At 37.1% G+C, this 16,617-nt stretch overlaps 1 protein-coding gene across 1 annotated transcript in view; it reads left to right on the top strand.

Annotated features, from left to right (window-relative positions):
- The window catches only part of LOC150083053 (uncharacterized), a 261,326-nt gene that overhangs the window by 14,397 nt on the left and 230,312 nt on the right, over positions 1–16,617 (top strand). The window contains exon 3 of the mRNA XM_090378376.1: positions 8,318–8,457. Within this exon, the coding sequence (XP_090234502.1) occupies positions 8,318–8,457 (140 nt within the window). The remainder of the gene's footprint in view (positions 1–8,317; positions 8,458–16,617) is intronic.

The following is a 16,617-nucleotide window of genomic DNA, read 5'->3' as shown; positions in this document are numbered from 1 at the left end:
TTAACTAACTAAAAATTAATTTGTTGAATGTTATTTAATGAAAATAAAATTATTTTAAGGACTCTGTGATTACATTTAGAATATAGATTTATAATTTCCAGTTTAGGACCTTATCAATGCCATATTTTAAAACAGAGTTCAGGAAATAACCAATCACAGTGCTTAGAAATAAAAATATAATAAATCTCATTTTTAAAGTAGCCTATGTAGTGGGAAAGGCTGCTGGTGCTTTAGCATTAGCATTAGTAGAGGCATACGATGCAAGAAGGCAAGCTTATGCAGCATCAGCCGAAAAAAAAAAACCCCTACCATTTCACTCCTCCATTCATTCCACAACAAAAGATAAAGATGGAAGTCTGTTTCAGCAACCAACTACCTGCTGGTTAAAGGCAAACTTCTGCACATCTGTCCTACAACTATCTTTCCTCAATTTGAATTTATGCCCTCTCAGGTGATTATTCTGAGCAAGAGGAAGAATCCCATCAGCATTGAGTATGCTCAAACCATTCAAGGCTTTATACACCTCAATCAGATCACCATGCAGGTGCCTAGTCTCCAGACACTGTAATATGCAAAACTTAAGCCTTTCTTCGTAAGAGCAACCCTTCGTTCCATTCACTAATCTTGTTTCCCTTCTCTGTACTCGTTCCAACAGCTCTACATCCTTCTTAAAATGAGGCCTGCAGACCTGTATACAGTACTCAAGGTGTGGCCTGATCATTGCCTTATACAAGGGGATAATCACCTCCTTATCCCTGCTAGAAAAATTCATGTATATCATTGACAAGACACCATGAGCTGCTCTTACAGACCATCTGCACTGCTCAGAAAACTTCATATCTGCCTGCACAATTACCCCCAGGTCCTTTTCATTCTCTACCATTGTAAGTGTAGTACCACAGAGTTGATATATTACTCTGGGGTTACTGCTTCCCATACGTAGTACTTTACATATGTCAATGTTAAACTTCATTTACCACCTCCCAGCCCATCTGTTCAACTTTTCTAGATCCTGTTGCAGCAGCGTACTGTGATTAGTGTCCTTAACAACCCTGCCAACCTTCGTATCATCTGCAAACTTGGACATTAAGCCTGATATACCATCATCAGTATCATTTATAAATACAGAAAACAGCAATGGACCCAACACTGAACACTGAGGGACTCCACTAATAACATTAGTCCATGAAGAGCAGCATCCATTGACTACCACTCTCTGTCTTCTCCCAATCAACCATCCCTTTATCCATAGCAGCAATTTGCCTCCAATGCCACACTGCTCCAATATGTGCAGCAGTTTTCCATGTGCAACAGTATCAAAGCCTTTCTAAGATCCAAATATATGATATCAAAGTTATTCCCTGCATCCAGTTCCTTTGTGACCACATCATAGTATCCAATCCAGTTGATCAGACAAGACTTCCCCTTGACAAACCCATGCTGTGTCTGAATTATTACTGCTGTCTTGTCTAAATTATCCTGCAGTGCTTCTTTAACCAGTGACTCCATTATTTTCCCTGGAACAGAAATCAAACTAACAGGTCTGTAATTATTTGTGTCATCTTTTGAACCCGCTTTGTGAATTAGAGATACATTTGCTCATCTCCAGTCCGTGGGGACTTCCCCAGTATGTTTTCATAATTATGGCTAAGGGCTTACTTACTTCCTTTGCTACGTCCTTTAATATAACTGGATAGATCCCATCCACCCTAGGTGCCTTTCTTATGTTTAATTTCAACAATTTCTCCTCCACTTTGCTCTCAGTTATTACAAAATCATTTAACTCCCTGTTAGAGTTTGATAAACATCTGGCCCCTCTCCTCCTTGAATTACTCCTCACGTGTGAACGTAGTTGCAAAATACTCATTTAGTTCGGCAGCTATCTGAGATTGATCATCTACAGTCAAACCATTGATATTAAGTGGACCGATCTGATTCATCCCCTTCCATTTAGAGTTTATATAAGTAAAGACGTCTTTACTGTTTTTCTTTGCATGCTTTGCCAAAAATTTTTCATAATCTGCCTTTGCTTGCCTAACCTCCCTTGTGACTTGATTACCAACTAGCTTGTATCCACCATAGGCTTCTGTGTCGTGTGAAAATTTACGTGCATCATTAGCATTAGCAGAGGCATATGATGCAAGAAAGCAAGCTTATTCAGCATCAGCCAAAAAAAAAAAAAAAAAAAAACCCACTCCCATTTCACCCCTCCGTTCGTTCGAAATACCTGTCCAGTTGAGCTTTAAATTTGTTTAGGCTATCAACTTCAACAACAAGTGATGGAAGTCGGTTCCACCAACCAACCACCCGCTGGCCAAAGGCAAATTTCCGCACATCTATCCGACATCCGTCCTTCCTCAATTTGAATTTATGCCCTCTGAGGTGATTATTCTGAGAAAGATGAAGAATCCCATTGGCATTGAGCATGCTCAAACCATTCAAAGCCTTATACACCTCTATCAGATCACCTCGCCGGTGCCTAGTCTCCAAACTCTGTAATTTGCAAAACTTAAGCCTTTCTTCGTAAGAGCAACCCTTTGTTCCATTTACTAATATTGTTGCCCTTCTCTGTACCCGTTCCAGCAGCTCTACATCCTTCTTGAAATGAGGCCTCCAGACCTGTATACAGTACTCAAGATGTGGCCTTACCATTGCCTTATACAAGGGAATAATCACCTCCTTATCCCTGCTAGAAAAATTCCTGTATATCATTGACAAGACACCATGAGCTACTCTTGCAGCTCGTCTGCACTGCTCAGAGAACTTCATATCTGCCTGCACAATTACCCCCAGGTCCTTTTCATTCTCCACCACTGTCAGTGTAGTACCGCAGAGTTGATACGTTGCTCTGGGGTTACTGTTTCCCATATGCAGCACTTTACATTTGTCGATGTTAAACCTCATTTGCCACCTCTCAGCCCATCTGTTCAACCTTTCCAGATCCTGTTGCAGCAGCATAGCGTCAGTATTGTCCTTAACGACCCTGCCAACCTTTGTATCATCTGCAAACTTGGACATTAAACTTGATATCCCATCATCAATATCATTCATAAACACCGAAAACAACAACGGACCCAACACTGAACCTTGAGGAACTCCACTAATAACATTAGTCCACGTTGAGCAGTGTCCATTGATTACCACTCTCTGTCTTCTGCCACTCAACCATCCCCTTATCCATAGCAGCAATTTGCCTCCAATGCCACACTGCTCCAATTTGTGCAGCAGTCTTCCATGTGCAACAGTATCAAAAGCCTTTCTAAGATCCAAATATATAATATCAAAGTTATTCCCTGCATCCAGTTCTTTTGTGACTACATATAGTATCCAATCAAATTGGTCAGGCAAGACCTGCCCTTAACAAAACCATGCTGCGTCTGAGCTATAACTGAATTCTTGTCTAGATGATCCTGCAGTGCTTCTTTAACCAGTGCCTCCATTAATTTACCTGGAACAGAAGTTAAACTAACAGGTCTATAATTACTTGTGTCAGCCTTTGATCCTCATTTGTGAATTGGGGTTACATTTGCACATCTCCAGTCTATGGGTACCTCCCCTGAGTCCAAAGAAGCTCTCATAATTATGGCTAGGGGTTTGCATACTTCCTTTGCTGCCTCCTTTAATATAACTGGATAGATCCCATCCACCCCAGGTGCCTTTTTTATGATTATCCTCAACAATCTCTCCTCCACTTTCCTCTCAGTTATTACAAAATCATCCAGCTCACTGCCAATGTTTACTTTACCTACATCATTCTCCTTCCTGAATAACTCCTCATGCGTGAATGTAGATGCAAAATACTCATTTAGATTGTTAGCCACCTGAGCAGGATCCTCAACTGTTGAACCATTAATATCCAGTGGACCAATCTGATTCATCCCTTTCCTTTTCGAGTTCAAGTATGTAAAGAACTCTTTTCTGTTTTTCTTTGCATCCTTTGCCAAGGATTTTTCATAGTCTGCCTTTGCCTGCCTAATCTCCTTTGTGACTTGGTTACAGACCAACTTATATCTATCATAGGCTTCCATGTCACCCATTAATTTGTATGTATCCCATGCATTTTTCTTCTTTGCCACATGCATTTTTCTTTTCCCATCCCATGCATTTTTCTTTTCTGTTATGTGTCTCATTAGTTCATCTGACATCCATTTGGGCCTAAACCTAGAGTATCTTTTAGTTGGAACAAAAAGCCTAGTAGCTTTCAAAATTACTTTCTTGAATGCTTCCCACTTAGAATTTCCTGTTGGTAACATCATCAGTTTGTCCCACTGTATAGAACTTAAAAAACTCTGAGACCACTGTAGTCATCATTACGAAAACAAAAACCCTTTCCTGTACCCCTGATGGTAGTTACATCTTTAAGTAAATCTCACATCAGTACCCTGTGATCACTGCCTCCTAGTGGTTGCTTTATCTGTAAATTCTTAATGCATGCATAGTCACTGCTGATAATCAGAGCATGTCATAGTATGCTTAAACTCAAAGACTTCTGATCAAGCCTGGAGAGAACTGTAATGACAATACAGTTGAAATGATTCAACATATTCTTATATCTTGTGTATAAGAATATGCTGGACCATTGTATAACAATAGATGCCAAAAACACTTCACAGATTTATTTTATGTATTTCAAATTTATCAAAAATCCCATTCTGGAAACTAAAAAAAAAAAAAAAAAAAAAAAAAGGTTTAGTAAGTTTAGAAATAAAAACATTTAAAAAAAAAACCACTTTTCTTTAAAATATAAGAGACCACCTAATTTTTTGTTAAAATCCATCACCTTTTCATACAACAAACTTATAGATATAGGTTCTCCTAAACTTCGTCTCTGTGTGAACCACAAATAAACGGCATCTTTGAGGGATGGGTCATTGGCTGTTCTTGCAGTTTTCTTTTTTTGCACCATCTGAATCAAGTTTCGATGCAAACTTTAAAATTTTTTCCTTTTTTGTTTTTAATATAAGTTATGGTTTACTTTCCAGTGTCATAAAATTTTGCTAATGAAGATCCGCTTTCTCCATTTGAAAATCTGTTTAAAATCTCAATCTTCGATTCAATTCTTAAAAATTTCTGCTTCCTTTTAAAAGATGAAGAAAACTACAGTACGGTAAAAGCTTTGTTCAGAATCTTTTTACTCTGTATCTCACTTGCTCGTATCACGTTAGTTGCAATTTCTGCATGCCATGTTCCTTGTTATCGATTGACGCTTATCTTTATAAACTGTTATAGATTTTACAACCAAAAAAAAAAAAAAAATGCCAGTGAACAGAAATATCAGATTACAAAGTGTGTTAAATAACATATTACAAAGCAAATGTATATATTTTAATGAAGCTATGTACGTAAGCGTAAATTTATTTTTATTTCACTAACTTGTGGATAATATTCTTTCAATTTTCACGTATCATTTAATTTTGTTAATTGGTAATAAAAAAAAAGGTAAATTTTTCTTTATATCTTCATTTTTATAGCTTGTGGATAACATTCCTGTGATTTTCGCTTATTAGAACTGCCATTTAATAGAATAAAAATTCAATTCGCAAATATTAACACAATGATCAGCTTTTAATGTAATTATTTTATGGCCAGCATAAAAAAAAATGCTGACTTACTTCTGATTATCTTTTCGATAATCCGAACAAGTTTCGAATTATCGATGTCTGAATTTTCGACACTCTGCTATATATATATATATATGAAATACAAAATAAAATAATAGGTTAAAACATGAAGTAGTAGTGGAAAAATAAATAATATATGACAAATGCACCTGAGCATGCAAAGAAAGCACAAGTTTATATATGGAAAGTTGAATTAATAATCAGTTAGCATAGCATTAGTAGAGGCATATGATGCAAGAAATCAATCTTATGTAACATAACCCCCCCCCCCCCCCCAAAAAAAAAAACTTATAGACCTCAATCAGATCACCTCGCAGGTGCCTAGTCTCCAGACACTGCAATTTGCAGAACTTAAGCCTTTCTTGGTAAGACCACCCCTTCGTTTTCCTCACCAATCTTGTCGCCCTTCTCTGTACTTGCTCAAGTAACTCTACATTCTTCCTAAAATGAGGCTTCCAGACCAGTAGGCAGTACTCAAAGCATCCTGACCATTGCCTTATACAAAGGGATAATCACCTCCTTTTCCCTACTAGCAAAATTCCTGTATATCATTGACAATTATTCCCTGGTCTTATCATGGAGTACCTATCACGGAGTGGAACCCCCCAATCAGGGAGAAATAATATGAGCAACAATAATAATAATGGTTTTGATGATGCATAAATTGACACGGCTGACTTAATTTTGTTTGAATATGTCATAATACCTTTTACACATCTGGTTTTAGGGTGAATTCCTGTATGATTGATAAATGAATGAATGAATATTTAATAAATGAATTTGAAATACTGTACAATATATAACTAAATAAATGAATTTGAAATATTTCTGTTTCTCTCTTAGGATTCACTACATTTTCATGGATGTACTGTGGTACGTGTGTATGTAAATATGTCACACACACACACACTGATATGATATATTTGGATTTCAGGAAAGCTTTTGTCACTGTTGTGCATGGAAGACTATTGTACAAATTGGAGCAGAATGGTATTAAGGGTAAGTTGCTACAATGGATAAAAGGATGGTTAAGTGGGAGAAGACAGAGGGCGGTAATCAGTGGGTACTGCTCTTTATGGACTAATGTTATTAGTGGAGTCCCACAGGGTTCGGTGTTGGGTCCACTGTTGTTTGTATATTTATCAATGATATTGATGAAGGTATATCAGGTTTAATGTCGAAATTTGCAGATGATACAAAGGTTGGCAGGGTTGTTAATGACAGCAATGACAGTGTGCTACTGCAACAGGATCTAGATAATTTGGACAGATGGGCTAAGAAGTGGCAACTGAAGTTTAACCTTGACAAATGCAAAGTACTGCATATGGGTAGAAGTAACCCCAGAGAAACGTACCAACTGTGTGGTACTACATTTAAGGTGGTAGAAAATGAAAAAGACCTGGGAGTAATTGTGCAGTCAGATATGAAGTTTTCTGAGCAATACAAACAGGCTGCCAGGGCAGGTCATGGGGTTTTGTCAATGATATATAGGAATTTTGCTAGCAGGGAAAAGGAGGTGATTGTCCCTCTGTATAAGGCAGTGGTCAGGCCATGCCTTGAGTACTGCATACAGGTCTGGAGGCCTCATTTTAGGAGGGATGTAGATTTGCTTGAGCAAGTACAGAGAAGGGTAACAAGATTGGTGAGGGGAATGAAGGGATCCTCTTACCAAGAGAGGTTTAAGTTCTGCAAATTGCAGTGGCTGGAGACTAGGCACCTGCGCGGTGATCTAATTGAGGTGTATAAGGCCTTGAATGGGTTGAGCACGCTGAATTCTGATGGGATCCTTCCACTTGTTCAGATTACGAACCTAAGGAGGCATAAATTCAAATTAAGAAAGGACAGATGCAGAATAGATGTGCGGGAATTTGCCTTTAGCCAGTGGGTGGTTAATTGCTGGAACAAACTTCCATCTGTCATTGTGGAAGTTGATAGGTTGAATAAATTTAAGGAGGAACTGGACAGGCATTTGGAGGGAATGGTGTGATTTTTTATTTTTTTTTTGGCTGATGATACATAAGCTCATACACTTGCTTTCTTGCATCACATGCCACTACTACTACTACACACACACACAGTATATTTAAAAAGCCAGGTGGCAAGGAGCAGCAGTGCAGAGCAGCACACGCTTCTTGATTAGACCGGGGTTCGAGCCCGACACTACCAAATATGGAGGATGCGGAAAGGTCAGGGAATGACCACCGCATATTCCTGGAGCAATATGGCTTTAGTTGCTAATGCTCCTAAAAACCAAAATAAGAAAAGTATATTTAAAAAACATGCCTTTCACACTTATTTAAAAATGTATCATTATAACATTTGAGCTTGAAACACTGTCCTAACCTCTGAGGGAATGCTGCATTAATTTTCTCTCTCTCTGGTGCAAAAATTGCAACTATTAAATTCTTGTAATACTGATATGCAGGTGGTGCTTCCAAAATTACCCATTATTGTTTCAGTAGCCTTATATATTATGTGTGTGAAACGAAGAGGAAATTTTCTCATTTCTCAGCTATATTTTCTTTGCTTCTCAGAAGAAAAAGAATAAGCAAATTTAGCCAGATGATGGATTGAGAAAAGTGTAACAGCGCTTTTTAAAAAAATGTTAAAAAACTAATTTGAATGTTTCATAACAGCAATATTTGATATACATAAAAAATTTTAATTATTTAAACAGTTTTATGTTTTATTTTTAGGTAAGAACCATGAAAAATCTTTTTCTTCAGTTGTTGATCCCTTGGAAAAGCTTTCAGTGCAACTTGATTGTGCTTGGAGTACATTAAGAAATCTTTTTGTTGTTAAGCATTCTAAAAGCATTGCTCATATTTATGAAACAGTAAGAGAAAATTTTTATATGGCAAAAACTAGATTTTTATTATGATGGTTAGGTACTTGCAATTTTCAAAATTTACATGTCTGATATCTGAATTTCAGGCACATTTAGGACTACATACACATATTAGCCAAAACATTAGAAACCTCTGTCACAGTATATATTGCACTAACATATTGTTGATGTCTTTCACAAAACTTTATTCTCTTGCAGTTGCAGACCTGTGAGTTGTTGGGCATGAAGTTTTATAATGGAAGGAAAATAAATGAATTTCAGAGAAATTTAATTGTGTCTGCATAGCTGTTCAGTACATCTGACACTTTTGACAAAATCCACCTCAAGCATTTCTGATGTCTGCCTCAAGATATCCCTTGTTCATCATTTCAGCAGTATAGACTTGTATGGAATATTCTCACAGGTTGGGCTTGCTATTCATTTTGCCTGAGAGATATATAAAGTGCCAATGAAAACTTCAGAATTATGGTTGGCAGATGTTAGAACATGAAGATGAAGCATCTTAGAGAGAATTTGTTGGATTTGTTTGAACATGATAGTCTTTTACAGATTTTTTACCTTTAAATACATCAGAATCAACAGCTGCTTAGCATTCTATATAACATTCATCCTAACACTTTTAAAACTGGCAGACATTACTGCAGTATATGCAGGTTTTCTTAGTATAGGGGTTGTCCAGTTGTGTACTGGAGTTTGGTTTCTAATAATGGTGGTACGTGTATGGCTGCTTTTTATTTGATTATGTAAATACTGGAGGTATTGATATTATTTCAATAATTTTGTTATATTTTAGAAATTTTTATAATTATAAAATATTGTTGCCTATGTTTTTGTATTCTAGAAGATTTACAATTTTTGGGTATCTTTTGTGGATTTACCTTGAGTTTTCTTTCCTACTGGATTTTAGGCACATTTTTGTTATTTTTATTTTGCATTTTTTGAATGCATGGATGCATATGTTTTGTTTATCAAAACTGGTTCTGCTCGTGGAGAGTATAACAGTTTTCTCTTTTCTCAATGGTAGTATACAGTTCTCTGAACTGTACCTGCTACTGTCATAAAAAAGAGAAAGTAAAAAAAAAAAAAAAAAAAAAAAGCTATGTGGTTTTGCTTAAGTTTGTCTTCTGTTATATCCTTCTCCAGTTTTCAGTTTTTCATCTGGCAGCTTTTACATCCCACCCCCTCCCAAATTTCCTGTTTATGAAAGTTAAAAAAAAACAAAACAAATGTAGATGTGGGGGAGGATGAATTATGGTTGCCCTATGAGTGGTGTATGCTTGCCATCTAAATCCAAAAAGGATATACAGTAAACCCTTGCTATTCACGGGGATTACGTTCCTGAGAAATGCCGCGAATATTGAGTTATGGCTCCCATAGTAATAAAGGGGTTCCGTTCCAAAGTATGACATATATAAGAAAAACTAGTCTAAAATTTTGTCCCTGTATGTATTATATGTACTTTCATAATATGACTATGTACATAGACAGTACATAGTGAAATGCAAGCATATGGCATCGAAATGAAAATAAGAAACAATTTAATATTAAATGTAATATTTATTAGAAATTTCAAACAAATCTTTCAAACCAGTGTTTTTGCTAGCTAAAAAACTTATCCCGCCAAGGCTATCACCAGTTTCGCTAAAGTGTTGATAAAGGAGTTTTGCCTTTTCACGAATGAAGAGTGAACTTAAGGGAATTTTATTTTGAATTCGGTCTTCTATCCACAGATTTAAAGCCTTTTCCATTTTTTCTAATTTAACTTCACGAGTTACAGAGCAAATTTTTGAAGCAATTAGCGCGTTTTCACGGACACTACGGCGGATTTTTTCTTCCGATTTTTTGATTGATCTTACCGTTGACTCATTGATTTTATAATGTTTTGCCACTGAGGAGACACTTTCACTATTAGAAATTTTGTCTAATAACTCAATTTTATTCACTAATGTCATCACCTTCTTTGATCTTTTCACATTTCCCTTGTTATATTATCCCCGGGGGCTCACATCTGGTGAGTATGGGCTTGGCACACCCTGGGTCCTGAGCTGGATATCATCATTCTTCTCTTTCTTGGTGATTCCCTTCTATTTTTGACTCTCTCTCTCTCTCTCTCTCTCTCTCACAGGGTTACTCGGGAACTTTTTTTTTTTTTTCCTGGTGCAGCATAAGCCTCAGGCTTCCTTGCATCATGTGGATATTAATAATAATAATAATAATAATAATATTCGTAGCCATATTTTTGTACGGGTTAGGAAGAACTTGCCCACAATAAAGTCACTTTCTTCCGTTAACACACTCGAAAAAAGTCTATTTTACCCTGCAAAACGGTAGATTTATCACTTTTGTAAGCATATCAATTTATAAATTGATAAATTCATTCAATTTATAAGCATATAAATTAAAAGCAAACGATGAAACCTTCCATGACAAGCGCATAACACATACTGAACAAGGATTAGCGAGAAACATCCACGATCGCAATTTTGTCACCCCTCTCCCCCCACCGACTGAGCACTGTTTTGACCGGGAAAGATAATTTTAGCCACGCCCATGTTTTTTTTTATGGCGGAAAATGTTCACGGTGCTTTAAAATTCACATTTTTTTAGGTTTCATTTTATATTAAATCAGCGACTGCGAATAGCGGGGGTTTACTGTATTTATCTGTGTGGTGTCTGTTAGGTGACAAATATTGTAAACTGAGCAAATCAAAATGAAAGTAGAAAATACTGCATCATTTTTAGAGAAAATTTCTCTGCCATCATCTTTATAGAATGGTCAAAGAGAAAACTGGATCTCCATTTGCAAAAAATGGTCAGCAGCCTTAAGATGGAGCTTATTTAGAAGACCTTTATGCCAAATATGACTAAAAGCCTTAAAAATGCCAAGAGCAACTGCTAGAGTATCACCAAACTTTTCCATTGAATTTGTCCACAGTTGAATAACATAAGCCAAAATATCACCAGTGGATTGACATTGATGAAATCCATATTGGCAATCATTGATCAGATGGAAAGTTTTGAGATTGTTTAGGAGTCGGAAGTTAATGGCTTTCTCTGTTACTTTGGAAATAGCAGAGGTACAGTGGGATGATAATTGGAATGGAATACAGTAAACCCCCGCTATTCGCGGTATCTGTATTCGCGGTTTCGCGTATTCGCGATCGCCGATTTACTATAAAATGAAACCTAAAAAATGTGAATTTTAAAGCGCCGTGAATATTTTCCGCCATAAAAAAAACATGGGCGTGGCTAAAATTATCTTTCCCGGTCAAAACAGCGCTCAGTGGGTGAGGGGAGAGGGGTGACAAAATCGCGAGCGTGAATGTTTCTCGCTAATCCTTGTTCAATATGTGTTATGCGCTTGTTATGGAAGGTTTCGTCGTTTGCTTTTAATTTATATGCTTATAAATTGAATAAATTTATCAATTTATAAATTGATATGCTTACAAAAATGATAAATCTACCGTTTTGCAGTGTAAAACAGACTTTTTCGAGTGTGTTAACGGAAGAAAGTGACTTTATTGTGGACAAGTTCTTTCTAACCCGTACAAAAATATGGCTACGAATAACAAGAGAAATGTGAAAATATCAAATAAGGTGATGACATTAGCGAATAAAATTGAGTTATTAGATAAAATTTCTAATGGTGAAAGTGTCTCCTCAGTGGCAAAACATTATAAAATCAATGAGTCAACGGTACGATCAATCAAGAAATCGGAAGAAAAAATCCGCCGTAGTGTCCGTGAAAACGCGCTAATTGCTTCAAAAATTTGCTCTGTAACTCGTGATGTTAAATTAGAAAAAATGGAAAAAGCTTTAAATCTGTGGATAGAAGACCGAACTCAAAATAAAATTCCGTTAAATTCGCTCATCATTCGTGAAAACGCAAAACTCCTTATCAACGCTTTAGCGAAACTGGTGATAGCACTGGCGGGATAGGTTTTTTAGCTAGCAAAGACGCTGGTTTGAAAGATTTGTTTGAAATTTCTAATAAATATTATATTTAATGTTAAATTGTTTCTTATTTTCATTTCGATGCCATATGCTTGCATTTCACTATGTACTGTCTATGTATATAGTCATATAATACATAGACAAAATTTTAGACTAGTTTTTCTTATATATTTCATACTTTGGAACGGAACCCCTTTATTACTATGGGAGCCATAACTCAGTATTCGCGTTTTCGGTATTCGCGGCATTTCTCAGGAACGTAACCCCCGCGAATAGCGGGGGTTTACTGTATTTTGTTACTGTTCATAGGAACTGGCTGGGTATGAGAAAATGTCTAAGCAGAAGGAAAAACACTAGTGGCATAAGAAAGTGTAAAAAGATGATACAGAACAGGGGCACACTCAGGCACACAAGTTTTCAGAACAAGTGGGGAAAGTTATCAGGACCTGGGGCTTTCTTGGCATCAAGATTGTTCAAATTTCTTTTGATATTCTTTTGATGGAAGACCACTGGAAGCATTGTGTGGAGTGCACTAGAAATTGTAAATGGTGGTTTACCAAGATTGCCAATACTAGAGTTAAAAGAAAAGTAGGATACTAGTAAGTCAGCTTTATCTTTAGCTGAAGAGGCCATAGAACCATAGGCTTCTGATTCACCCAATATTGATGAAGGTATATCAGGCTTAATGTCGATGTTTGCAGATGATACAAAGGTTGGCAGGGTTGTTAATGACAGTAATGGCAGTGTGCTACAGGGGCTCACATCTGGTGAGTATGGGCTTGGCACACCCAAGGTTCTGAGCTGGATATCATCCTTCTTCTTTTTCTTGGTGATTCCCTTCTTTCTACTCTCTCTCTCTCTCTCTCTCTCACGGGGTAATTCAGAAAATTTTTTTTTTTTTCGTTGGTGTAGCATAAGCCTCAGACTTCCTTGCACCATATGGCTAATGATACTAATAATAATAATAACAGGATCTAGATAATTTGGGCAGATGGGCTAAGAAGTGGCAACTGAAGTTTAACCTTGACAAATGCAAAGTACTGCATATGGGTAGAAGTAACCCCAGAGAAATGTACCAAATGTGTGGTATTACACTTAAGGTGATAGAAAATGAAAAAGATATGATATGAGGTTTTCTGAGCAATGCAGATAGGCTGCCAGGGCAGGTCATGGGGTTTTCTCAATGATATATAGGAATTTTGCTAGCAGGGAAAAGGAGGTGATTGTCTCTCTGTATAGGGCAATGGTTAGGCCACGCCTTTAGTACTGCGTACAGGTCTGGAGGCCTCATTTTAGGATGGATGTAGATTTGCTTGAGCATGGACAGAGAAGGGCAACAAGATTGGTGAGGGGAATGAAGGGATCCTCTTACCAAGAGAGGCTTAAATTCTGCAAATTGCAGGGGCTGGAAACTGCTAGGTGGGAAGGAGCAGCAGTGCGTAGCACACGCTTCTTGATTAGACCGGGGTTCGAGCCCGTCACCACCAAATACGGAAGATGCGGAAAGGTCAGGGAATGACCACCACATATCCCAGAGCAATATGGCCTTAGTTGCTAATGCTCCTAAAATCCAAATAACAAACAGCTGAAGACTAGGCACCTGTGCGGTGATCTGATTGAGGTGTATAAGGCCTTGAATGGGTTGAGCACGCTGAATTCTGATGGGATCTTTCCACTTGTTCAGATTACGAACCTAAGGGGGCATAAATTCAAATTAAGAAAAGACAGATGTAGAATAGATGTGCGGAAATTTGCGTTTAGCCAGCGGGTGGTTAATTGCTGGTACAAACGTCCATCTGTCGTTGTAGAAGTTGATAAGTTAAATAAATTTAAGGAGTTACTGGACAGGCATTTGGAGGGAATGATGTGATTTTTTTTTTTTTTTTTTTTTGTTGGCTGATGCCTCATAAGCTCATACACTTGCTTTCTTGTATCACATGTCACTACTACTACTACTATTTAATATTCTTGCAATGCATTTTTCTTCTGGCAATCCAGAATGTTCAATTATCATTCTCACAAGAAGCTGAACAGTAGCCTGTTCAAAATTCAGTTTGCATTGATTAATAACTGTTGTTCAATTGTTGTGAGTTTTAGTGTAGACAGAAAACGAACCTGTAGATTTAGATGTAAGCTGATTGCAATGTGTACATTCTTATCTTGAACAGCCTTAGTACATTTAATGGAAAAACCAAGGTTAGATAAAGGAGGAGATTTTATGGTGCAATGTGGAGTAAAGTATTTTGTGATTCCTTTCTACTTCTTTCTCTCTCAGGGTAACTTGGGAATTTTTTTTTTTTTTTTTGGCTGGTGCAGCATAGGCCTCGCGCTTCCTTGCACCATATGGCTAATAATAATAATAATAATAATAAAAAAAGAATAATTTCACTGACATGATCTGAGCTGATATTGACATCAAAAGCTTTAAAACAGTAATTCAGCAATTAATTACTGTTTTAAAGCTTAAAAGAAAAGTAAAAAAAAAAAGCTTAAAAGAAGAATAGAAATCTCATAGAGCATCCTGTAATTGCATTGTTATAATGCCAAACAAACATGGGGCTGAGAATGGCCACCGAGAAAGGTTCCACTAAAGAAGAGACCATTACCAGGTTTTGATCTGAGGTGCTTAGAGGATTACTCACCTTGACTATACGTTGAAAGGCTGTTTGTGTGAAAAAATCAAGAGTGTTGGGGGGGGGGGGTGTGTGTGTGTGTGTGTGTGTGTGTGTGTTTAGGATTGTCTGATATTCTGATAGGTAAATGAACAATCTGTTTGGTGCAGTTGCCTCAGCATCTCTCCCAGCTAAGTCCATGTGTAGCCAGCTGGGGTTGTGAATGTTAAAATCGCCCAGGAAAATTACCTCTGTTAGGAAAGTTGGACTGGAGAAAGTTGATTTTCAGAGATAGGAAGTGAGAATTCTAAATGATTATTGGAGTTCCAAGAACGATAGAGACATCAGATGAATTTGACAGAATGGTGTTGAGAGATTTTAAGCCAGAGAAGATTACAAATTACTAAATCTTTGATAGGGACTATCAGAGTGTACATAGCACAAGTACCACCTTTGAAGTGAATGGAACTGTACAGTGAATAATTAGGACAACTGAAATGAGCAGTGGTTGAGGCAACCAATAATTGGATTCTGTTAGGAAAAGTAAGTGGGGATTGGCAGACTGTGAGTGGAGATGGACATTATTGAGATTGGAACAGAGCTGAGACCATGGCTATTTGTGAAATGAATGAGGAAGAATTTGTGTGTAAGTGAGGGAAGAAGAAAGTTTGTAAGGAAAGTAATGGGAGGATGTGATTTTATTTAAAAAAATTTAAAAAAAAAGTGGAGTCTTGTCAAATATTATGTGGTGGATGAAAGTAGTTTCCCCCTCTCTACTAGGTTGGGAGGGGACCCTTCCTCCAAAAAAACTTAGGTCAATATTTTTGTCATTTTGGGACCAGCCTGACAAGACAACTTGAAAAGTTCTATAGTAACTTCAATACCCACTTTAAGTTTTCCATAGAGAAAAAAAACAATAACATCCTCCTATACTTTAGAATTGACATTGGTGACAACATAATTCTCTGTCTGTTCTAAACTGCCATTGCAGATGAACTCAACAGTTATTTTGCATCGATATCTACAAATGAAAAGCCTTTTATGGCAATGGGAAATTGTGGGAGCGAAGTTAAAAAATATGTAATTAATGATATTGAAATTTCGCAAGATTATTTAATGAAAAAACTTTCGAGCCTACAGACCAGTAAGGCTCCTGGAGTTGATGGAATATACCCTATAATCTTAAGAGAGGTGGCAGGCGAGTGCATTGAACCATTGAGGCTAATTATGCAAGCATCACTAGACTCTGGGGAGATTCCCTTGGATTGGAAAAGTTTAAATGTATCTCCCATACATAAGGGTGGCTCTAAAAGTGAAGTTGGAAATTATCGACCTGTCAGTCTGACTTCAGTAGTAGGGAAAATCATGGAGGCAATGATCAAGAGTGGAATTCAGGATCATTTGGATCAAATTGAAATTCTCAAGGATACTCAGCATGGTTTTGTAAAGGGAAAATCATGTTTAACAAATCTGGTTCGTTATTTCGAAAGGGTCACTCACGAGCTGGATTTAGGGAATAATTTCGACATTGTTTATTTAGATTTCAGCAAAGCTTTTGACTCAGTCCCACATGAGCGGTTGC

Source organism: Mastigoproctus giganteus, chromosome 7 (assembly GCF_048544385.1).
Source record: "Mastigoproctus giganteus isolate SK-2022 chromosome 7, ASM4854438v1, whole genome shotgun sequence".
Taxonomy (NCBI): Eukaryota; Metazoa; Arthropoda; class Arachnida; order Uropygi; family Thelyphonidae; genus Mastigoproctus; species Mastigoproctus giganteus.
Note: the sequence above shows the minus strand (reverse complement) of the source record. Positions and strands in the feature narration are given on the sequence as shown.